This window comes from Drosophila hydei, unplaced genomic scaffold, assembly GCF_003285905.1.
Source record: "Drosophila hydei strain 15085-1641.00,03,60 unplaced genomic scaffold, DhydRS2 tig00000172-arrow-pilon, whole genome shotgun sequence".
NCBI lineage: Eukaryota > Metazoa > Arthropoda > Insecta > Diptera > Drosophilidae > Drosophila > Drosophila hydei.
The window spans coordinates 2979364-3004156 of NW_022045682.1; the positions used below are offsets into that span (position 1 = coordinate 2979364).

Below are 24793 nucleotides of genomic sequence, written 5' to 3' on the forward strand. Positions count from 1 at the left end.
GCATTGGCAAAATTTATGTTAAGTTAAAGGCATTGCTTGCAACACTTTGATTGCATTTAATATAGCTCTCTTATTGTAACGCGCGATTTTTCGCGCTCATTTACACTCTCTGGTTGGTCGAGCGCGCACTGTGTCCCAGTCACCTTGTACGAAGGTCATACATGCGTATTGTTTATTATTTTTTTCGACAGAGCCCCCTTGTATGCTTTATGGCAGTCCATGCGGTTAGCCCTCTAGCGTTAAGCTTTGCAAGCTCAAGCAGTTCTGACAGCCTCCGAGAGACTATAAGCGTATGCTGGACAAAAGCTGGTTGCTTTTACGCGCCTTTTGAAGTAATTTGAATCGGATTTATTTGTAATTTTATTTAAGTTTTACTTTTATTGAAATTTTTGCGACAATATCTCTCAACTCAGCTCTTTGACATTCACTGCTCTACTCTTTTATATTGTTTACTGCTGCTGTCACTGTCTAGCACATTTATGTGATATATAGAAGTTGATTTGCACTTGAAAAAATCTCGCATTAATTTCAAAGTTTCACTTACAATTACATACATATATATATAGAAATATCGTTTAAAGTGTTTATATAATATGCAAAAATATCTATTGTTTACGTAAGTTATACGGGAGAAAAAACGACGCCTAAAAATCGTATCAGTAGTCCTTGATTTATCCTTCTATTTTATTTGTTAATCTTTTATATTTAAGTTTTTTCTCAAAAGCAACGCAAAACATAAATTTCCTTTGCTTTCATCTAGTTATCTTTCCTTCAGTTTCCTTTTAACAATGAGCAACAAATGGTCATAATAAAAACATTTAAGCTACAAATAGATGTTTACGATATTATGAATAGATGCGATTGTTTTTTTATCATTTGCTGTGCTACAAAAAATTTACATTAAATATTTGATTTATGTAAAATCGTCTTACAAATTAATTGTACATAAGTTAAATGTTTCTGAAAAACAAGGCGAAGCAGATTTGTTGCTTAATTTACTTTATTTTATTTATTTAGATTTTAATGTCATATTTTTTATGCGTGTGCTTCAAGTGGGAATCGGAAAGAATTCTACAAACAAATTGGTCCAATTGATAAACAGGCCAGCCCACTAGATAAAAACAAAACTAAAAAATAAATAAAAAAATTAGAAATATTAAAATGAAAAAAAGTAATCAAAAATTCTTCAATATTTCTACTTCATATATTTTAAAACTTCAAAATCTGCTAAAAAAAATTATTTTGAATTTGTTTTTGAATGTTGCCAAAAAAATTGATAAATAAAAACAATTTTAATATATTTTTAACTCTTTTTGTTAAAATTTTATAAAATTGAAAAATTTTTAACAATTCTTTTTCATGCTTGCTAAAAAATAAAACAGAAAGCTTTAATTAAACTTCTTTATTTTTTAACTGGCATGAATAAGAATTGTTAAATATTTTTCAATTTTTTAAAGATGCAACATTTAAAAAATATGTCATAATTGTTTTTATTTACCTTTTTGGCAAGTAAAATGTAAAAAACCAATGGAATTCTTTTAATTTTTTAGCCATTTTAAAGTAAAAATTAAATAAATTCAAATTATATTCAATTTTTATTTAACACTTGCTAAACAATAAATAAAAATATTAAAATTGCAAATCTAAAAACAAATTTGTTTTAATTTCTACTCTATATATTTTTTAACTGAAAAGTTAAAAAATATTTAAAGTAAATATTAAAATTTAAATTTAATTTATTTTATATTTTGCATTTTCATTAGTTTTATTTATTGTTTAGCAAGCGTTAAATGTTAGTTTGAATATAACTTGAATTTATTTAATTTTTACTTTAATTTGAAATTATAAAAATTTTAAAATAGTTGAAGTAAAATATTTCCAAATAAAATATGATAACATAAAAAAAAAAAGAAAATTAAAAAATTTATATTAAGAATTGATACAAAACAAATGATAAATAATAATTAATTTAAAATAAAAACTCAATTATCTATTTATATTTTACTTCACTTGTTTTTTATTTTGATTTTTTGTTTATGTATAAAAAACCAACAAAAATTATAATTAGAACTAAAGCAAAGAGTTTTTAATTAATTAGAAAAGAAGTTGCTAATAAAAATGGGTGTTTTCATCTTTGTTTTATAGTTGCATAGACATTAATTTATGCATTTGCGTTTGTTGTTTAACTAAATGAAAGTTTTTTCGTTAAAAGTCTCGTTGCAAAACAAATCAAATGAAAATTTGGTTTTTGGAAACGGAGGAAACGTTTAATTGCATTGCTGTGGCTGTGTTTTTGTTTTTCTCTTTCCTTCTGTTTTTCTTTTGCCTTTCTTCTTTCTTTCCTTTTCTTTTTGTATTACTTTAAAACAATCTTTTGATTTCTATTTATGCAAATTGATTTCGTTCGTTTAAAAACTTAAAGACACTTGGACAATGTTTAAACTGCTACGAGTTGATATTTTGTTGTTTTTTAAATGTTTTTTAGCTTTCTTCAAAATGTTTAGTTTTGGGTTTACATAGTTGTTGTTTTTGTTGTTGTTGCTGTAAATTGTATTTATACAATTTCATATATGTATATAATAGAGATGTATTTATTTGTTATGCCCCAAATGAATATTTTAAATCATTCAAATAATGCTTAATAAATAAATAAACATGTTGTTGTTGTTGCTGTTGTTATTTGCTTTCTATTTGTCCTTTTCCGACTCGGCGGCTGCAACTGGTTTTTTGTTGCCAATGGGCAGAGCTACTCGGATTCTAAAAGCATAAACAGAATCAGAATTAGTTAACATATTTAACTATATATATGTATTGGGTATATATCTCACTTGTCGGTAATCTCTGTCAACTTGTTGCGCACCAGATCCAAGTAGGTATCGATCGATTGTTTGTTATTCTCATAGACCTTGGGCAAGGTAAACAGCGAGACGAAGGCTAATCGAGTAAGGAAATATATATTATTACAAATCTTTATCTATCTCTATATGGTTAGTGGACCTACCTAGTATGACCAGCGTCATGCCATTGAACCAAGCGCCAATGTAAGTGAAAACCCACAGGATAACACCAAACTTAATCGAATCAATTATATCCTCAACCAAGAACAAACGCCTCAGCTCGGCCGTGAAGCCGTTTATGTGGGCCACAGCCACGCCCGCAATGTGCTGCACCTTCTCCTGCGAGAGCGTCAGATCCAGTTCCAAATATTCTCTATAAGAGGGAAACACATGTTGTACATCTCTCTCTCCCCCTCTCTTTCTCTCTCTCTCGCTACTCACTTGAAGGGATGTCCATCGTTTGTCTTTTGCACCGCCTGTGTCACAGATTTGTAGATTCTGAAGGCGACAGTTCCGACCAGAGTGAGCAGCGACAAATAGGCAAAGACGCTGATCACCGAGAAGCAGGAGATGGCCACCAAGGTGATGAGGCCTGCGCCGAATACAATTCCCGACTTTTTCACATCGCGCCAATAGATCAGCGATTCGACTGGAAATGAGAAGAAATTGTAAAGATATAAATTAGTTTATTTGCCTGTTAACAGTTTGAGAAGTACTTAAGCATAAGAGAAGCAGAAAGCTCTTGGAATACTGCAGTTACAGCTACAATCACATGGTTTATTATATTGAGCTTAGTATAAGAGCAAAAGAGCGCTCCTTAAAGCTGTTCTATTTTGACAAGCTTTCTACAGTTTTACAGTCATATATGCATATCTATGGTTCATGGGTATAAGAGAATCAAACTGTTTTCGTATAGGAGCAATATAGTGTTTGCTTAACACTAGCTGATTTTCAAAGCAGATGTAGCAGTTTAAGAAACTCATGATGTACGCTTACTGTTGATAAGGACATTTGTATTATTATTTAATTAATTGAACTGTTTACTTCAGTATTATACGAATTATAAGATAATAAGGCCTTATGACTGCTAAAGTATTAGAAGCAATCAAAGCTTGATATTATTATTATTGATGTCGACAGTTTGGTAAGTAAGAGAAAGTTGTGTTGCCCTTCACAAGTCAAGAGGCATTCAAAGCGTATTTACAGTTTGGCAAGCACACGTAAACGTTGGTAGAAATTATACTGAAGTAATTTAGTATAAGACTATATATTCTATGACTGCATCAGTTTGAGAATTATTCATAGCCAAATAGCTTTAGAGCTATTGGTGCCATTGATATATTTAAAATGTGTTTCATTAACGGTAAATCAAGAATGCAGTTACAGTTTTCAGCTATTCAAGCTTACGCTAGGAAAGCAACAACTTCTACAGTTCTCATGAAGTAAAATGTTCGTTGTGATATACGCACTTTACAGTTCTATAAGCAACGTATAAGAGTTAAGCACATGAAGTCAATACACTTTGACAAGCACTGCTACTGCTGTTCCTGCATTTGCACTCAGATTTTTTTCTTATTTCATTTCGTTTTTCAAGTTTGGCAATGCGAACAGTTGACGAGTGACTGAAGAAGACCAAAATATACAAAAAGCACACACACATATAGATCATTAGACAGCTGTCTATATATGTATGCATGTGTATGCGTGTATCTTTTGCTTTAACAATTATGCAATCTATGCGATACACACACACACAGATAAACTATGCTGCAGCCCATGCAAATGCCAGCTAATAATTATTGGTAACACGATTAGCATATATGCTACACAGTATATATATATACATATATATATATATATATATATATATATATAAATATATATATATATATATGATATATCTATAGTTATATATATTTATATATCGCTCACTCACAGATTCTGCTCGACATTTTTATTCGTTGTTGCGATCGTTGCTTGAGGCGTTCGTTGCCAAGTTTTATACTAGACAAATATTATTTGCCTCAAACAAAATATTCCGGACCGCAGAGCCGGAAAAAAGAACACACACGCACAAGAGAGAGGAAGAGAGAAAGTGAGAGAGAGAGGAGAGCGAGTGTGAAATTCTAAGAGAGCGAAACGGATGTGAATTGAAACACTTTAAAAGCACTTTTTAAAGATCATGAATGATATATAGCGTATAACCGATAACTACCCCCTTCCTTGCACTCGCTCTCTCTCACTCTCACTCGATCCCATTGAAATTATCCGATAAGCAGTCAATGCACTTAATCGCCTAGCGAATTCAGTGAAATTTCGATTTTTCTATTAGTTTCTATTTGGCGGAAGAATCTTTCAATTGGATTCACCTATAAATAGAGTACTCAAGAAGACGTTACTTTTTTTGCTTCTCTTTTGGATTCTTGATCCATTATACAATAAACAATGTGCGTTTAATTAAACACGAATTTTGTGTGTTTTCTTCATTGCTTTGCGCCCTCTTCTATTTTTAAATCACTTTTCAAAATAGGTGCAAAAACATTATTTCAATTGCATTATACCCAGTGTATTAGTGTGAGTGCGTGTGGTTACTTAGGTTGAAATATAGCTTAAGTATTTATATACTAGTCATTCAATCAATAACTTAGCTAAAAGCCAATTAGATCAGAATAATAGAGGTCTCATCTATGTTTCCAATCGGAATAACATATTTTTGAATAAGATTTCTCACTCTTCATTGCTAATAAGAATTCGATAACTCACACTCTCACTCACTCTTTCACACACTGCTTGCGCACAGGCTCACAGCTGGAGCTCAATGGAAATGTTAAAAACAAAAAGCAGCTGTTAGAAAGCACAAAGGGGAAGGGGCAGCGCATCGCAGACACACATTGGAAAGCTTCCAATAGAGCAGATCATGGACAGAGCACCTACGAAAGAAACATAAGCAGCAACAGCTAAGCTAATAGGAAGAGAAGAAAAAAAACTAGTTTTGGGGGGGGTGGGTTAAACAAGAAAACAAAACAAAAAAATACTACCAGCAGCTAGTTGCCAAGCAGACAAGTCTGGAGGTTATGCAAATCGACAGTAAATTAGAAAGGAAACAAGAGATGGGCAACAAATTGAAACTGGGTTAAAAGACAATCCAAAATGCGAGCATATACAAAGACCTACATACAAATGTGTATATACATATTATTTTTCTCATATGAAAGAAAGCGCTGCGAGAGAAAGTTTTCTTTGTGGTTGTCTCTTTATCAATTGAAAAAGAGACGTCGTCACAATTAAACATATTGAAAGCGTATAGGCTGATAAAGCAACGAAGAAGAAGCAGAAGTGCATTGGCCACTGGAACTGGAAGTGCGATCTGGAACAGGGATGTCGTGGGCAATCGCTAACTGGTTTAAATCACAAACAAGTTTGCGCTGAAAGTGAAGTGGAGTCTCGTCTTTACAAAAAACAAAAAAAAGAAGCGCACCAAAAGTGCCTAGATAAGAAACAAGTGTGTGTGTGCGTATAAGAACGAGCGTGTGTGAATGTGTGTATTTTAGGGATGTGCGTCAATGACAGCGTGAATACTGCTAAAAGTATTCTTATAATTGCATCTGTACTTAATTTCACAGTATACGTAAAATATAAGTACAAATTGCAACTCTTATAATCTAAAGCTTCTTACTTTTCTCTCTTTACACATGTTTCAGCAATAAAAGGAAGTGCGAACGTTAACTTCCGTAACTCTCTTTCTTGCTTGCTGCTTTCCAAGCGCAAGAGTAGAATTTTGATTTGAATTATGTAACCAAATACAATCTTAAGATCTTATACTTCGCAGCAAGAACAACTTCCCTTCAAAAAAACTTTTATGCAAAGTAGATGACTGAGAATGTCTTCAATTTGCATGTCGTGCGTGATTGTGATGTCACGCGCAACATCTCAAGCGTGTATTTAGCGAGCACGCGGCTAAGATAACCTTGAATTAAACTAAACACACACGCACACACACAAATGCAGCGGCAAGTAGTAGAGTGCGATTGCAAGTGCAAGCATAAAATGATCGAATATGCTTTTGCCTGTCTGATTTCGTTAAGTTTTTATTGCTGTTGGTAAGTTCGTTGACTGCGCCGTTAGCTCAACCAACTTTTCGACGTGGCAATCAAAATTCAAAAGCTGATCGTACAAAAATAGCAGCCCAAAGCAAATTATGCAAAAGGTAAATTTTGTTGTTGTTGTTGTTGCTGTGCAGCGATTTAATGGCCACGCTGGCTGCGCTGCTGACGTTGGCAATCGAACAGTGGCAACAGGGCAGAGCATAGATAAGGCTTAATGATAAATCAAAGTAGACAGTTGATAAGCTCGTATACAGTTATTTGATTTTCTTTTCGTTGGTTTTGCTATTGTTGTTGTAGCATTTACCTGGGCCACGCTCGGGCAGGGACTGGAAGTTGCCATTAGAGTTATTGCGTGAGTAACGTTTGCTGCCACCGGCCATAATTGTAATTTATTTCTTTTTTGCTTTATATATAAAAGGAACTTGGCGCCAAAAAATGTGCAAAGTTGGATTGGCGTGTCTAGCGTTAATTAAACTTGGCTAATTCACACACACAAAACACACACGCACACACTGTTGAAACAACTGTTAAATTACAAGCGATACTGCGGACCGCCGTCTGCTTCGAACGCAGCAAAAGAACTGGAAGAAGTTCAAACACAAAACAAACCAATAAGCCGCTGCTGCTGCTGCTGCTGCCTTCCCAATGGAGCTGTGTGCGAAAGAGAGAGAGAGAGAGAGACAGAGAGAAGCAGCACGCACGCAGCCCAAACAAGTTTTCTGGAATGGAGCAAGTTTGCAGCGCAGAGAGCGTGCGTACTACATACGAGAGTGACAGAGAGGGAATGAGCGATCCCAGCGCATGAAAGTAAAAAGATAACGCGCAATTGCAACAACAAAAGCTAAAAACTTGACTACGTAGGCGCCCGAGCGCAAGCATTCGTCAGAATGTGTTTAGCAACGTGTCAAAGCATACGACGATTCGACTTCGTATTAGTTCGGCCAGCTGCCACGAAGCTAACGTTACGTTCGATTTAACGTAGTGGGTGCGGTTGCGATTGCGGTTGGCGTTGTACGAAACGCATCGTGATTCATTAGCATGTCATACACACATATGAATGGTACGCCACATTGGAGGTGTTCAAGTGCGACTGTGTCTGTTGACTGAAGCAAAGAAACTACGTCCAACTGCGTTCGATTTAGTGTGACCGCTTAATGCACTGCTTACAATATAACCCCCTTTTAACAAGCAGTGCATTCATTGTTCATTGAACTCTTTCCAGCTGCAACGCAAAATCAAAACAAATTGCGTTTTAGACCAATGTACAGTGCCCATAAAACTGTTCTGACATCACTGAATATCTACAACCCCCTTTTACTTGGATTTATGTATTTCCATTTATTCTTTTCTTTTTTTTGGCGCGAATGAGTAATAAGCTCTGCTTCAAATGATATCATGACCCAAAAGCGAACAGACAGACAGAGAGAGATAGAGAGAGAGGGAGATAGCAATAGCCGCTGACATAATATTTAAATCGAGTTTGTTTGGGGGCACTACAATAAATAAATAAAAAATATTAATAATAACACAAATTGCACCTGTCTGCTTACATATTGCATAAGCGAGCCAGCCGAGAAATGTTATAAAAATGATAATGAAATAATTAAAAGCATAAATTCATTGGCAAGCACAGCAGCGGGCAACAATCAAAACGAGACCACATGAAAGACAGCCAAATTAAAAGATAGAAGAATTAAATAACAATGTAGCAATGGTAAATGATTGTGAGTACGACTAGGGAATACCCTGCCTTGACTCATAATGGACAAAGTCTGCAATTGAAGTGGAATCTTTTAAAGTATTTTTTAGTCTCTTAATCGATCCCTTATATCGATCTGTCTCTCTCTTTACCTTATTCTTAGTCTCTTTCTGTCCAATTTGCTTTGTCTCTTCCTTTCTATATTTCTGAGTATTTCCGTCTCTCATCCATTTTGTCTTTTTCTATGTCTCATATAAATCTCCCTCCTTCTACATCTCTATCTCACTCTATTTTTCTCTGTCTGTCTCTCCCGCTCCGTCATATCTTTCTGTTTCTCTCAGACTGCGTTTCTTTTTCACACACTATGTGTTTCCATCCTCTCTCTATGTACTTATATTTATCAGTAGTTATATTTCTCACATTATAATCTTTGGCAAACACTCTATTCCAAGTATACTTGTTGATAGCATCTATTGATAGAATTCTCTATGTTCAAACATAATGCGAAAGTCTTAGTGCTTTGTCATTTATGTCGCTCACGCACGAATCCAATCCGATTTTTTTCGCTTGAAACGGAAACTCATAAATGATGGACATGTGATAGAATGTGGGTACAGTAAACGCTCCACAAAAAGAACTATTAAGAAAATCAATAATATATATTTTAATTTACAAAACAGATTTTGACATAAAAAACTCAATAAATATAACAATTTAAGAGGTAAAAAATAAGAAAGTAATTGCAAAACAAAACTCGTTACTTAAAAACGCATTAAAAATAAATAAAGCACGGGCTAAGCCAGACTTCATTTTTTTGGTAATAAATAATATGAAAAAATAGTATTAAAAATATTTCAAATAATTTTATTTTCATTAAATAAATATTACAAAAAATATTTTTAAAAAATTTGTAATGTGTAAAAAATTAGCGATTCAGACATAAATTATTTCGTAGTAATTTTGATATAAAAATAATATTATTTTATTGCTAAATGAAATATCGCATTTAAATTTTGTATTTCCATAGCAAAGACTGATTTCACCCAAAGAATTTTGTCGTGGCCAAAAACCAGATAACAAATATGACTAACATGGCTATTAGCTAGCTGAAATGGACGTTCTACCCTAGGCAATAATATATGGAAATAATGCAGCTATAGGTGCAAGGTGCCATAGGTGTCTATAGAGAGTGCATTCTGTGGTTCTTACACACAAAAATATTTTGTGCCTCTTTGCACACACGAAAATGTTTATAAATAAATGCTAGCTGCAATTGGAAACAGCAAACTGAGAGAGAGAGAGAGAGAGAGTGAGAGAAGCAGATGATATATATCTATTCCATTTGTATAATCATTTATAACACCAGTAGAGAGTTGGGAGGGGGCAAAATACTTACGAGATTCCCGATTTAAGGGCAATTCCTGAATTTCAGCGAGCGTTGCGAGCAGCGCCTGAAGCGTTTCTAAAGCAGCAGCCATTACTTATATAGATTAGGTTTATATATATTCGACTTTATATATATATTTCAGATATATCTGTTTGTTTGCAGCTAAGCAACTGCAACGATACGAAACGGAATTAGGAAGTGCGAAAGAGACACACGCGATGGCATTTGCATTAACCGTTAACTGCAACGAGGCGATCGACCGAGCGCGAGCGCGAGCGGCGATCAGCGAACCCAGAACTACAAAACCTAGAGCCTAGAGCAGCCAACCAACTAACTAACAGAGGCCCCCAGACTACAGCAACAACAACAACAGCACAGACAGTGGGAGAACTCAGCGAATGACTTGCCAAAAATGAAACACTGAAACAACAACAAAATTGGCAATCAAAAGAGTCGCCTAAATGCAATGATAAAATGCCATAGTATAGAGTACACTCAGCGAAATTGGGCAGTTAATTAAGTAGAAATACATCTAAATTAATTTAAAAAATGGGGAAGAGAGCAGTACGGGATAACTCCTAAAGAGAGACAGAGCTACCTATAAGCATGATACACTGTGAGCAATTTAAGAGCAACTCTACAAAATAAATTGATTTTATAAGATATAATATTATTATGCTATACACTCGATATAACTTCATAGCTTACACTGAGAGAAATTCAATAATTAGATGTATACTATCGTTTTTATATTCATTTGCATATAATTTATAACTTATATATCTTTCTACATTCAAGATCAACAGTGTTCCTTATCTCTCTAAACTCACAATACTCTAATATACCTCCATATAACCTCGGTATATCTTTCTTGCTGTGCCACTGAATACCCTAATTATAAATATTCATATTCATCCATATAATTAAAAAAAGGTTTTCAAATATATCATCAGAATCAGTTGAAAAGATCAAATAATGTCTATTAGGCTGATACATACATAAAGTATTTGAGCTATCAACTAAATGTTATCTACTTTTATCTCTCTGCAACTCTCAAAAAATAATAGTTCAACTGCAATTTCTCTGAGTGTAATAATAGTAGAGCTCGTTCAGCCCGTTTGCAAATTGATTTGAAATAAACAGAAAATATTATTAATATATTTCATAATATTTCAAATGTTATATAATTTATAGAGTACGTTTTAGGTCGCTAGGACAAAAAGGTGTGAAGCGAGCAATGCCAAAGAATCGAAAGTATTTATGTAGCTGTCAGTTAGTTGTTGTTGTTGCTGTTGTTGTTGCTGTAGTTGTAGTTGTAGTTGTTGCTGCTCTTGTTGTTGAGGTCAACAGCTGATGGTGCTTTACATATTTGTAAGTTTTTGTATCTTTGTATCTTACAGATGCGCACAGAAAACACAGACACACACAAGGACTCACGAACACACGAACAATCGAGAGCGAGCGGGACTGAACACGAAGACGAGCCGTAGAGAAGCAGCAATTGAAACGTTGCGTGCAGCGTTGACAAAGTCCGTACATCAACTAAACCACAATTAAATTTTCGATGCGCTCAGCTGCAGGGCCTGAGTATTCGAGGTACTCAAATATACATAGGTAAAACGCAAACACACACTGATACACTTATTACAGCTGACACATACTCAAATGACACACATGTGTGCGTGTGTCTATATAGGGGCTATTGCAAATATGTAGAACAGTTCGAGAAGCAGTGAGCAGTGAGCGGCAGAGAGCAAGAGAGCGGCAGAGTCCAAAGAGAGCGGTCAAGCTGTAAATGTTATTCGCCTTGCTTGCTGTATTTGTATTCATAGCTGCACATGTATGCATCTGTAGGTAGCGATCCCTAACTGTCGAGCATGTCGTTGCATGTCACAGCACGCAAAGGCATAGGTATGCGAATGCCCTTCAGCAGGTAGACGTGAGACATGAGACAAAAAAGGGATAACCAGGGCTGCAGGATAGCACTGCTCATACATATTTATGTAGCCCAGCGAAAATTTTCCACATATGAATAACACTGAGTTCGTATACCGAACACTACAATAAATACAAATCAGCTGTGCCTGCACTAGAATAACGATCGTTTCATTGCAGCCCTTAAGCAAGCTGAGAAAGTACTTGTAGATAGGCAACATTGTTACCTCTCTCTTTTACTCTCACTCTTTAAGTTTTCTACTCTCTTTGCCGCCCGCTTCGTAATCCGAAAATCGAACTGCTTAGACAATAAGTGCAACAACAAAATGGCTGAAACAGCTAAAAATCTAAAATTAGCAGACAAATGCGAGCGTCGACGTCAACGTCGCCGTCGCAGATGCCGGCCGGGCAGACAGCGACTGTAGAACTAGCTTAAAGCAACAACAACAACGATTGTGAGAATAAAAAAGAAGGCGAGAGCGGGAACGCATGAGAGAGCACCATAAACAATAATAATTGAGAGCAGCAACCCAAGGTTAAGCATTCTGTGGAGCACCATGCGGCACTGCTTGCCACGCAAGGTGTACAAGCTTTGAACTGCTTGCCGAATAACGCGCCAAAAACACAATTGATTTCGAATCAATTTTATGGCTTTTTTCGACGACTACGCGTAGGTGTGGGAAAAGTTTTTATGCGCTTCCACGACGCGTGACGTCAGAGCCAATTGACGTGTGCTTCTTTCCGCTTCTTCCTCTGTTCATTTGTACTGGAATAGCACATGATTCGCAACTTCTTATCAGCGACTTTTTTTTGCTTATCTTAGCTGGATTCACTTTCTTTAATGTTTTGTATAAATAGCTGTAAAATTTGAGGGATGATGTTTGGATGAGGAGAATCTGTAAACGTTTTAAATTAAGAAGTTCAGGAATCAAAATATATATTGGAAATGAGTTTATACGAATTTTTTTATATATACCGTTATTGACGCTACACAGTTGAAATTAAGAAAATATATTCGTGTAGACAACTTTTCCCTGAGACTTCACATATATAGTAGTTCCATCTAAAAATTGGTTTAGCTGCACCTTCCACAGTTTTCAAACTATAAATATATATAGATCGATATCGTTGGGCGATCGCGCCCAACTGAAAGATTTTTAATTGTTTTCTTTCATTGATCTTAAAATTTTAGTCTAGGGTAACTCAGAGTCGTGCTTCCGGCAATCTTATTTGCTCAATATTTGTTTAAATTATCAATTTGCAACAAATTTCAGTTCGCACATAAATGCAAAATTCATTCTACATTTTTATATTGCGAAATTTGCGATGATCTAATGCGCCAATCGCTTGGCCTGGAATCAAGCAGCATTTCTAATAGATAAATAAATATATATATATTATATACAGATACGTGTATGTGAACATGCACCCGCCGGCACGTAACCAAAATAACTATCGGAAAGCACAAAAGCCGGCCGGCTAAAATCGCAGGTGAAAGGCAGACTATAAACTTCAGCTTGAGGCGTATATATACATATATATATATATATATAGACATAGATATATATATACATATATCTTTATATATGAAGTCATATCCATATTTGGACTAACCAATTTCTAATTATGAATCATGTCTGAAGCGCTTTGACCCGCTACATTGTGCGCTGAAACTATTTCCACATTTATGAATCGACTTCAGATAAAACAGGTTTAGCGTAGAGTAGCTCAAGTATTCGCAGTAATCTTAACTTAAAGTACTTCTTATATTGCTACCCCTAATATAATTTAGATATTGAAGCGCAAACGCTTGCCAAAATAATTTCATTAATTAATAAAGTTTTGGCCCGTACCCAAGACTTCTTAAGCATGCTCAAGAGTAGGAAAACTATTTGATAATAACTTTTTATATAAGGATAGCAGAGAGTGATAGGTAGTTTATACTATATAGATGTATATCCATAAAGAGTAGATCATATTATATATAATGTTTCATATATGCATATAAATATATTCAAACATTTACTAGTAAAGACTAATTTTGAGTTCATTTCTCATATCTGAAGAGTAAAACTGAATCTATACAAATTTATAAATTCATTCAATTTCATTAAATTTTAGCTTATATTTATTTTATTATATTATATTTACAAATCAGTAAATAAAAATATTTTCTAAGTTCGAATTTTATGTCTAAAATGAACTTCAAACTCGAAATTGAAATTTTGCTGTGCTCCAATCGGAGTCCAACCAGATCCCAATTATTTCCAAATATATATTTATATATTTATTTCCAAATACTAGCAGCTGAATCAAAGCAAGCGTATTTGCTATTCCAATTTGTACTTCTTATGACTAGCTTTCCATTATGAACGCCTCGTTTGGCTCTCTTTATGGCCAAGACAAGTTGAAGTCAGCGAATTGTGACTCAGCGACTGCCTGCCAAGGCACACAGAGCGTTACGAGAATTCCCAGTGGGCAGTCCGGATTGGATTCGAGTGGGTAAATGGGCATACTCCACGGGCATAGAGTATCTCTCGAGTTTGCACCAAATTTAGGCATAACTCGAGTCGAGCAATTGCTTTTACGTGCCAAGCGGGTGGCGCATCAAAAGCAGCCGCAACTTTTATGGCTTGGACTCAAAGGGGAGGGCGACATAGATTGAAGGCGAATATATGGTTGGGCGCATAGAGAAAGAAAGATTTTTATCAATTAACTAGCAAACTTGGATAATTATTAGTACACTTTTATGAGCTACTTTGTTTGCTTATAGACAGCTTAATTGAGCTGAGACAAAAGGGGAGTCTTTATAGTCAACTGTTAGCTGTGAGTCACTTAACAGCTGCTTGACATAGGCTGCAGCTGCAATTAACTTAGCCGCGTTAATTGGAATAGATTTGCCTAACTTTTTTTTATATTTTATATTTGTAAATACTTTTTAGGCTCTAGCAGCTGTTAAACATAGCTTTAACATGCTCCTAACAGCGCAGCTTTACCATTTCATATTTAATATTAAAATTAATATTTAAATTTGTTTATATTTAAATTTATGTGAACAATATTTATTATTTATTATGAGTTCAGTTGAAGCACTTTTAGTTATAGTTTCTGAGTCTCTGAGCAAGCAGTTTAATTTGTCTCTCTTAATAGCTTCTTAACATAGGCTTAACATGACAACCTTAACATAGCAGATATATACTGGATCATATACATAGAACACGTTTCATAGCATAGGCTTAAATGTTTCGTAATTTATTCAGTAAAACTGGAAACTGAATACAATTTGAGCTGATTTTTTAAATTATTTTCAATTACAAATGAATCACTTAAATCAGTTACAATCTATAGAGCGTTCTAGTATTCTCTGCTGGCAACTGAATTAAGTAAAATTCTGTTTTCGCTGCAGAGAACTTAAGCTGCTTAAAGATCTAAAATGAATGAATGCTAAATATATATATTTATATTTTCCCAATACTTTTTTATACTGTTTCACGAAGTTAAATTTGTTTTTTCCCTATTTTTTATCTCTTACTCTGCGCCCAAGCGCTGCCTAGAACTGGCCCTAATACATGTTAAGCTTAACAGCTTAATGTTAAATATGCTCAGCTAACATAGTTCATGCTATGTTAAGCTCTTTCTGTACAAATTTTCAGTGTCAAAGATTTTCAACGACGAATTGCATTGCAAATTGAATAAGAATCTCAGCCTGAGCTACAGCTCATGCACAGAGAATTCACAGAGATTAAGTCTATATATATACATGCATATGTTGAGTCAAGCACTATATAAACAGTTAATGTGTTGACAGTGCAGTCGCTGGGTGCAAAGCTCAAGCGACGTCAGAATTGGCATTTGTTAGTCAGTCTGACGATAGAGACTTTCATAAGCTGATGAAACTATACATATACATATATATATATATATATATATATACTATATACATATGTATAGACCTATTTATATGCCCATTATAGTTGTGCATGTTTCGCTGGCGTCTATTGCATGCGAGCCTCGTGTGAACGCAAGCCAGGGGGAGGCGGCTTATTCCCTCCGCCTGCTCGGCCACCTTCAGCTCTCACCTTTGGCGCACGGCATATCAGCTTGCAGTGCAGCATGTGGACGAGTGAAAAGGTTTTCCATTTTTCAGTTTTCCTATTGAGGTGTATGCGCCATATGAAGCTAAGTCATGAAAGCGTTTAGCATGCGATCCGATTACCAATTTTTGTTTTTCGTTTCTCGTTTTTCGCTTTTCGCTTTGCTGTTGCCGCTTCAGTGCCAGCCGCGGGGCGTGGCAGGGGCAGGGCGTTAAGGTAACTGAACTGCATTTATGCCTGGCTACTAATTATGTGGGCGTGGCACACACACACACACACAACAACACTTTGTTGTGGCCACAATTAATGCAGTCGCCAGTTTTTGGCTTTCGCATTTTACATTTTGTGTTGCGCGTTTTTGGGCGCTGGACGCAAAATTTTGTTGGTTTTTGCAGTGAGTTTTTAGGCTAATTAAAGTGGTAAACGGAAAGGAGTAAAGACTTAATATGAATCAAAAAAGTCATGCAAAATAAACGTTTGCTGTTGATACTAAATCTTATATATTATTTATCGATAATTATCGATTCTCTGGAATCTGCTTTTGGAAATCGTTGTACAAAAAAACTAAGATGCGAAACTATTCAATTGTCATGTTATAATACACCAGTTAGTAGCTTTTATAATACCCATATTTTATAATACCATATTTGAATATCGATTTTTATCGATTTCTTGGAGTAGCTAAAAAATGACACATATAATTACTGCATGTAAACATGTATTTAAAAACGCTGATGTTTATAAAGACGCTACGTATGTATAGATTGGAAATAAAAATCGATATTTATCGATAGTGTGTGTGTTCAAAAGAGCTAGCATCAGAAATATATACCAAATTGTTAAGAATTGTATCTCAAATGACGGAATACTCAATAATGTGAAAGAAGCTCGAAATATCTAGCGAAATTCTTCCTTCTTTAAATTTCGTACTTTCAAATTCTTCAAATATATTTATATTAACCAAAATTGAGCTGAATTTTTAGGTAAATAACATACGACATATTAGTCTTATTGAATTTAAATGTAGTTCGTGACACACCTTCAATAATATGACAAAAAGTGGACCCTTTTGACCAACTTAGTTAAAGTGAATTGTGACTCAAAGCAAAGAGGAACAAAGAGCATTAAGACAAGTCTGGATTGGATCTCTAAAGTATCTCTAGGATATCTTTTGCTGAGAAGAGAAGATAGAAAAGATGCACATGCTTATTTTTAACTAGTTTCTGTTTCAAGTCCAGAACACTTCATAAGAATTCGAGCAATTTAAGTTCCACAAATCAGAATTGTTTAGCTTTAAGAAAAATAAATGTGCCTTATTCCCTGTTACTCGAGGCTATATAGAGCGAGTGTTTTCACCAACTATACAAATATAATGAAGCGTATAGTCAGGGTTGTTCATAGCAATTACAATGTACAGAGACAAAGCGACACACAGAGACAAGTGCACAACAATAAAAGTATAACAAAAAGCGAGGCATACTTTAAGGCTTGATGGAGACTGCTTGAGGACAGGAGAGGTACAGATACGCGGAGGCGTGGCATAGCTACATTTTGTGCGGGCGCGACAATGACATCATTATACACATCTATAGCTATATATAACGCCGATATAATGAACGAGAGTTCATTTTCTTTTGCTGCGTTTTGTACAGTGTTTTGCAATTGACAGTTATTTGCGCAGTTTGACAACCACTGGGCCGCTCAATACACTTACCTAGCGGGTGCAAACGTTCGGGCTTGAACCAGGCATCTGCAAATAGGCGATGGATAATATTGATTTTCGTTAGTTTAGCGTTTTGGGATTTTGTGTGTTGTTGTGCAAGGCAATCAGAGTGAGAAGAGACATAGTAGAGAAAAAGAGAGAAGGAACGTGAGCGTGCATTGAGCGGTGTTTTAAGTTAAAGGCGCAAAAAAAGAAATACAATTAAAGCATGCAAAGCAAAGTAGTAGATGTAGGTAGAACAGTTAGTATAAGAGCTAGCCAGGCCCACGTAGTAGTTGGTTATACAACAAAATGCATTTCCAGTCACCCATTCACAGTTAGTTATGTTTCTGATTGGTTATATGTATGCGTGTGTGTGTGTGTGCAAAACTTACTGGGATCCAAAATGGAGCAAATCAATGGCCGCTGCTTGCAGACGCCATTTTGTCCGGCCTCGCCAATTGTACACATTTTTCGTTAATACTCTTTATTATTAGAATAAACTTTTCACCAAGCAGTTGCTAAAGCCGTCGCAAATATAATTACAACGTTATTTTCGATCTGCGTATTTATAAATTTCTGTATATTTCTTGCGTTTACTCAGGCAACAAACAAAGCACAACGAGAGAGAGCGAGAGGGCAAGCTAGCGAACTACGACGTTACGTTAAACGTTGAGCAATTGCGTAAAAGAATTCACTGCCATCCGTTAGGCACACGACGCGTATAGAGACTGAGCGTAGGCTGAAAAAAAGCTTCAAAAGGACTAGTTCCAAAGCAAAAGCAACGACGGCGCAGAGAGCGACAGTACGCTTAGAGAGAGCACTTGAGTGGAAGCGAATGCAAAATCGATAAGCGACCTGTGCGCTAGGTTGAGCAACCGCGCTTAGCCCTGAACTCGCATTACAATAACAAAAAAAGCTCATGCTAGAGCTGCCAAATGTATCGATTAACAATTGCAGCTGACAGCAGAGAGTGTAGAGTCGGCACACCGTAGCAGCGCATGCGCTGTCTTTGTAGACTTTGAGTAGGCGTTGGGCTTAAGGGTTAGACGGAAATTAACAGACGGCGGCTACCAATGACTTGTTTTTTCCCGTTTTTTTTTTCGTTGGGCGCGGACTTGCACTGCTTGCAGCTGTGCTGCAGGGGTTGGGCCTTTGGCTCGGTGTGAAATTTAGATATGAAATCAATGAGCATGCATGGAGGGCGGCGTCAAGCATCTGGGTCTAGCTCTTTTTGTTATTGTTTTTAGCTTTTTAGCTGCAATGCTTCACAATTTATCTTATATATTTTTTTTATATGCTGCATAAACAGTTATGTGACATCTTAGACGCTTGCCAAGAGCAACCGAATTGGCAAGCATCTGAGGAACAGAGATGGAAGATGACATCAGTTGGTTGTGCAATTTGAACTGTACTTAAATGCTATTTTTATCAAAGTGAAATTAACCTAGAAATGTTTTATAAGTCATATTCTTTCTTTCGCTCTCTCTCTTACATATCTCAATTCGTTTCCCTCTATGCAAAACAGTTGTTTGAACAGTCATTAGAGTTTTTTATAACCCTATCGACACATTTAGATGTAGCGCAAAGGTCGGATCCCATTAACAGGCAACATATGTTTAACAAAATCTTAGAGATGAGTAAAAAAAGTTTTCTTAAAATAACTATTTCTTGTAAGTTAGCAGAAAACCTTCCAGTTCGACGCACTGCTCTAAAGTTTATATAGTAATAATTTAGCAAAAGCTTGATTTTGAAAATATTGGCGATAATGTGATCATTCTTTTCAATCATAATAATAAGGTCTTCGAATGTTCTTAAGAAGTGTAACTTTTACAATCCCAATAAATATAACTTTATATAAAACATCATTATCCACACTATTCGATCTATTTATGTCAAAGAAATTAAATATATACATATAATGATACAACACACATTGTGAGCTGTTAAGCAAACATTAACACAATAAACGCTTCCATTTTACATTTAAAGTAAACAAAAAAAGAATTGTGAGCTATTTATATGAAAAAAGTTTCAGAGTTTCGTTCAAGTCATTTTTTCTTTTAGACTGATTCTTTATAAGAAATTCTCATTGGCCTTATTTGGCCCACGGCTCACTTTCCTATACAGTTAAGAATCCAATCAGAATATGAATTGCAATTGCAACACTGTAGAAAAAAAAAACACTGAAATTATTCACACTTTGTTTGCAGCGTTTACAGCGTTTCTCGCTTCTTCTGGAGCTTTCACAAATTTCGTTACACTCTATTTAAATAATTTTCTTTTATCTTAAACACAATCTTAAATAACATGCTAAGTACATAGGCATTTATGTACGACGATATTAAGTCTATTTATAAGAACCTTTAATTGCCTTTCGATTGCGGCATGACAGCAATGCCGGCAAGCCAAACTACAGTTATAAAGCAGGCGATAAGTGTAAAGCAGAGGCGCTGATAAGTGCGGGCTTAGCCCATGTGCCAAGACTCGAATATGCGTGGAAAGCGAAGAGTGAACATTGAGAAGAGTGAGTGAGAGGCAAAGCCAATGCAAGGGATCCGAGCCGCAAGCAGTGTTGCGAATAGCACTTTTTTTAAAGCTAAGTTTGGCATTTTTATGTCTATAGAAACTGTATACGAAATTGTTTTCTTTTATATATATACATATCACGAAATATCAATATCAAAATACATATTAATATTTTTGTTATCATTTTATATATGATATTTATATTATGAAAAAATAACTATTTCAATAGTTTTTCAGCGAATATGGCTTGAAACCAATTATATATATATTACGAAAATAAGCTTAATTTTAACAATGTTATGGAACTTTTCAACTTTAAGTGCATACCTCACAAAACTGTTAGCTCTAATTTTATCTTTATTGCGGAGCTTAAAAAGCGATTTTTGCCTGCTCTTTAACTGCCAGCACTAACACGCGTACACACACGCACGCACATTTGCATGTAAAGAAGAAAGCAACGAGAAAAGAGCAACTGGTAAAGAAAATACATTATCGTTATCGAAATTGTGCCTACAGCTGGGTCGATGACGAGCGCAAAGCAGCAGCAGCCACTGCAAAGTCAATGCCAATTGCAAGCAAAGAAGAAGCACACATAATGTAAGACTGTGAGACAGGCACACAGGCAACCAGCCAGTCAGACATTTAGCATATAGTTGCCATAAAAATAGCAAATAAAGACAAAGGCATCGCCGCGGATGCAACGAAACAAGAAAGAAATTACTAATTGGAAAATTTTGCCAGCATGCGGTGAAAATAAAGGCGCAGATTGGAAAAAAGAACACATCGAGTAACTTGATTGACTGCACAATACTCTATTAATTGTGCAATTACTAATAATATTTTTATGACTTTTATGAATAAAAATTAGTTTTAATATATGCATGAGTATTCTTTATCCCGATCTAAATATATACATAATCTGTGATTAGGCATTGAAGAAGTCCATATACTTCTTTGCACTTAACGAACGGGGTATAAAAATCTGATACTAAAATGAATTTGCGCAGTGAAGCGGGCCCCCAACTAGACAATTGAATTATGCAGGCAAGGCTTAAATTAAAGAGTACTCGAAAAGCAGCGGCGGCAGCAGCAGCTGCTGCGCGCGCTCTTTTTGGCCCATCGCTCTTCTCTTTTTCCATAATTGCTTTAATGGACATACGCTAAAATGTAGTTCGAAAACTAGAAAGAAAAAAATTAAATGTGAAATATGAATTATGAATGCTGTGCCGCACATCAATGAATGAGACAACAACAGCAGAGGTTGAGCAACAAAGATACTGATTCATCGGGGTGAAATATAATGAATAAAATATAGTATATATAAATAAGAAACAGCACATTAAAACTATGCCATAAGTTCTATTGACTAATTTAAGAGTGATTGCGCAGCCGTGACTCAAGAATCGATGACGACGATATTTTCCATTCGATCAGGGTTGCCCAAAGTTAGCCACTTATCTAGCTATTTTTAGCTAGAATTTTATTTTATTGACTTTTACTCATTCAATTTAGCCAATTCAAATTTTAAAACTAGTCAAAGCGGTTAAATAGCTAAATTGCTATCGATAGTTAACAGCACTCTGAATGGCGATCCGTTGCGCTGGAAAGCTCTGCAAGAGAGCGCCGCAGCTAGCGAATGGAAGAGGGTGGGCGAGAGGTTGCATGCAAATTTTCAGCCGTAACGAAAAACGTTTGCCAAACTGAAATTCAATTCGCGTTAAATACATATATATATCTAGATATACATATATATATATATATATATATATATATATATATTTAAGCATTGTTGTATTCAGTGTGTACATTAAAAACAGCGCAAAACTTGATGCCGATGACATCAGCGAACGCAAAAAATAAGAACTAAATGCCAAAGCCGTAAAGCAAAAGGCACGCAGGCTACAAAGAGAGAGAGAGTGTGGAGAAGAGAGTATGTGTGTGGAGAAAAGAGCGTGCAAGCGGCTTATTTACTGTTTAAAAAAGAGTGACTAAGTAACAAATATAAAAACGAAAACACAACAACAACAACATCCGCTCTGTAATAGAGTGACCAGAGCAGCAAGGTGACGTTCACGTCTAAAGGTGCGGTCGAGGATGCACAAGAGGGACAAAAAACAACAAACACAAATGAGCAAAAAATATGACTAGAAGTCAGGCACAAAAACTAATTAGATACAGAATGATAACGAAAAACAATAATATATATATGTCAATTATATTCTATACACTTGCAGCTGATATATTGAACTTATCAGAATGATCTTATAATAAGAGTAAATGGGTAACGGGTTTAATCAAAACTGACTATGGGTTTTCCTATCTTTAAAGCTCAAAAGTTATAGGAAAAATTTTGTATTAATTTAATTGCTTTATGAAGATTTTTATAAATTTGAAATTTTGTATATTGAAAAAAAAATGTAACTTTAAAATATAAAAATTAAGAATAAAACCTAAATAGAAATATTTTTTATTTGATTTTATTTTTAATTTTTTTAAATCAAAATTCTTTTTGAGCTTCAAATTTTCTTTTTAAGTTCTATAGTAATTAGTAAAATATTAAAAAAAAATAAATAAAATCTCTTTCAGTTTCTATAAGGCACAATATTAGACGAACTGCATATCTCTATATGATATATCATAATTGACAATATCTTCAGCTGGCAAGTGTATTAAATAGTCGGCTAGCCGAAGTTTGTATCTATTTGTATCTTCACTTACCAAGTCCGTACTTGTAAAAGATTTCCTCCACAGATACGATTTTTGGGTGTTGTTGTTGTTGTTGTTGTTGCTTGGGCGGCTGCGGCTGCTTGGCTGGCTCCGGCTTGACTGGCTCCACCTTGGGAGGCTCCACTTTTGGTGGCACCACCTTCGGAGGCTCCACCTTCGGAGGTTCCACCTTGGGAGGCTCCACCTTCGCAGGCTCCACCTTGGACGCCGGCTTAACAACAAATTCGTCATCATCCAAATCGGTAATCAGAGCAGGAGCGGGAGTGGAAGATGGAAATGGAACTGCGGCTGGAGCCGGAACTGCTGCAGAAGCTGGAACATCCTTAAAGTCACTAAGCAGATCCTCGGAAGAGATGAATTTCTCATTGTCCTGCTCCTTGAGCGCATCAGCAATGGGCTTCTTAGCCGGCGACGGAGTGTACGAGACAGAAGGTGAATCTGTATCAGATTCCGTATTGGCTACAGCAGGAGCTGCAGGAGCCACAACAGCTGCAGCTGGAGTTGGTTTGATTAGGAAGTCATCATCGTCATCATCATAAAACTGGTCGTGAGCTGTGGGTGCAGTTGGCTCAAAGGGTTGCAAAGGTGCACTGTTCATTGGCTTGAAGCCCAGCAAATCCGCCTCCTGATCCTGGACAGGCTTGGCAGCTGGAACAGCAGCTGCAACTGGAACAGGTGCAGCAGCATGGGCAACAGCTGGGGCAGCGGCAGATGGAGCAGCTGCTTTGCTAGCATCTCCAAACATACCACGCTCCACATTCATAAAGTCGCTGGTCAACTCTCCGATATTCTGCTTTACCTCTTTTGCGCTCTCCTTCAGAAAGTCTCCAAAATCATCCGCTTTCTGTGCAAACTTTGCATCCAGCTGCTCCTGCGCCTCCTTCGCTCCGGCGGACATGCGCTGCACGAATGCCTGCGGATCACCGAAATCCAGATTCTTTTGCTCATTGGCAAAATACTTTTCGGTATGGGCATTATCGTCCTGCACGCCCTCGCCGCTGACATTGACGCCCCCGCTGCTTGCGTTGACGTCGCCGAGCAAATCATCGTAGGTAGTGCTGACCTGCTTGCTGGCTGCATTGAAAATATCCTCAGCCGTGTTGGCAGCTTCCTTTTTCAGATCCGCAAAATTGAAGTCCATTTTGCAATACAATTAAAATCCTTCTGCTTGTTATTGTTGTTGTAGCTTTGGTATCCTTTGTGCTGATTGGATTTTAGTTCACACTCACAAACACATATATGAATGGGCACGCATACACACACGGATGCTCACGCACGCAGTCGACCGGCCTATTTGTTGCTCTTTCGCCTTTTTACTTCGTTGCTTTTATATATTTCAAGTATTTGAATGTCTGCTAGAGATTTTGAGTTTTGTTTCGTTTGTAACGTTTGGGCTGTTCTACTTAAAATTTAATTTATTGTACAATGCGTTAATCGTGCGCAGCAACTGTCCTGTTTGAAAAATGAAATGAGACTGCGCGATGGTGTGACCGCACAATGAAAAGCTACAAATATTGACACATATACGAAGTTAAAGACAACTCTGGCTCCCACCCAGAGATCGTCGACAACCAAATATTTTTAACCATACAAAGAGAGCTCTTAACACTATTTAAAATAATACTTAATTGCAATTCAATGCAATATTCTCATCTTTATTTTAATAAAATTCATTTAGTTCTATTATTAATTATACAGCATACCAGACTCAGTGTGTCAGCTGATATCGTTAAGAAGCAGCTGACTTATCGATATGCATTTATACAAGCTTTTGTGT

The 24793-nt window shown here is 35.9% G+C and overlaps 1 protein-coding gene across 7 annotated transcripts; it reads right to left on the minus strand.

The window, feature by feature from the left end:
* Nucleotides 1-2683: 2683 nt before the first annotated feature.
* On the minus strand, nt 2684-24500 carry LOC111603755 (reticulon-1-A). 7 transcript variants are annotated; one of them, XM_023321481.2, is made up of 7 exons: nt 20125-20170; nt 18156-18321; nt 17773-17808; nt 3279-3486; nt 3002-3210; nt 2829-2934; nt 2684-2757 (listed from the first exon to the last, which is right to left on the minus strand). In XM_023321481.2, the coding sequence occupies exons 2-7, from the start codon at nt 18229-18231 to the stop codon at nt 2688-2690; spliced, it is 705 nt and encodes a 234-aa protein (XP_023177249.1). In that variant the 5' UTR covers nt 18232-18321; nt 20125-20170; the 3' UTR covers nt 2684-2687. The 7 variants fall into 7 exon arrangements, with proteins under 7 accessions (XP_023177249.1, XP_023177247.2, XP_023177250.1 ...); XM_023321479.2 differs by lacking the exons at nt 18156-18321; nt 20125-20170 and adding an exon at nt 23008-24500; XM_023321482.2 differs by lacking the exon at nt 20125-20170 and having other exon boundaries at nt 18156-18347.
* Between the last annotated feature and the right edge of the window lie 293 nt (nt 24501-24793).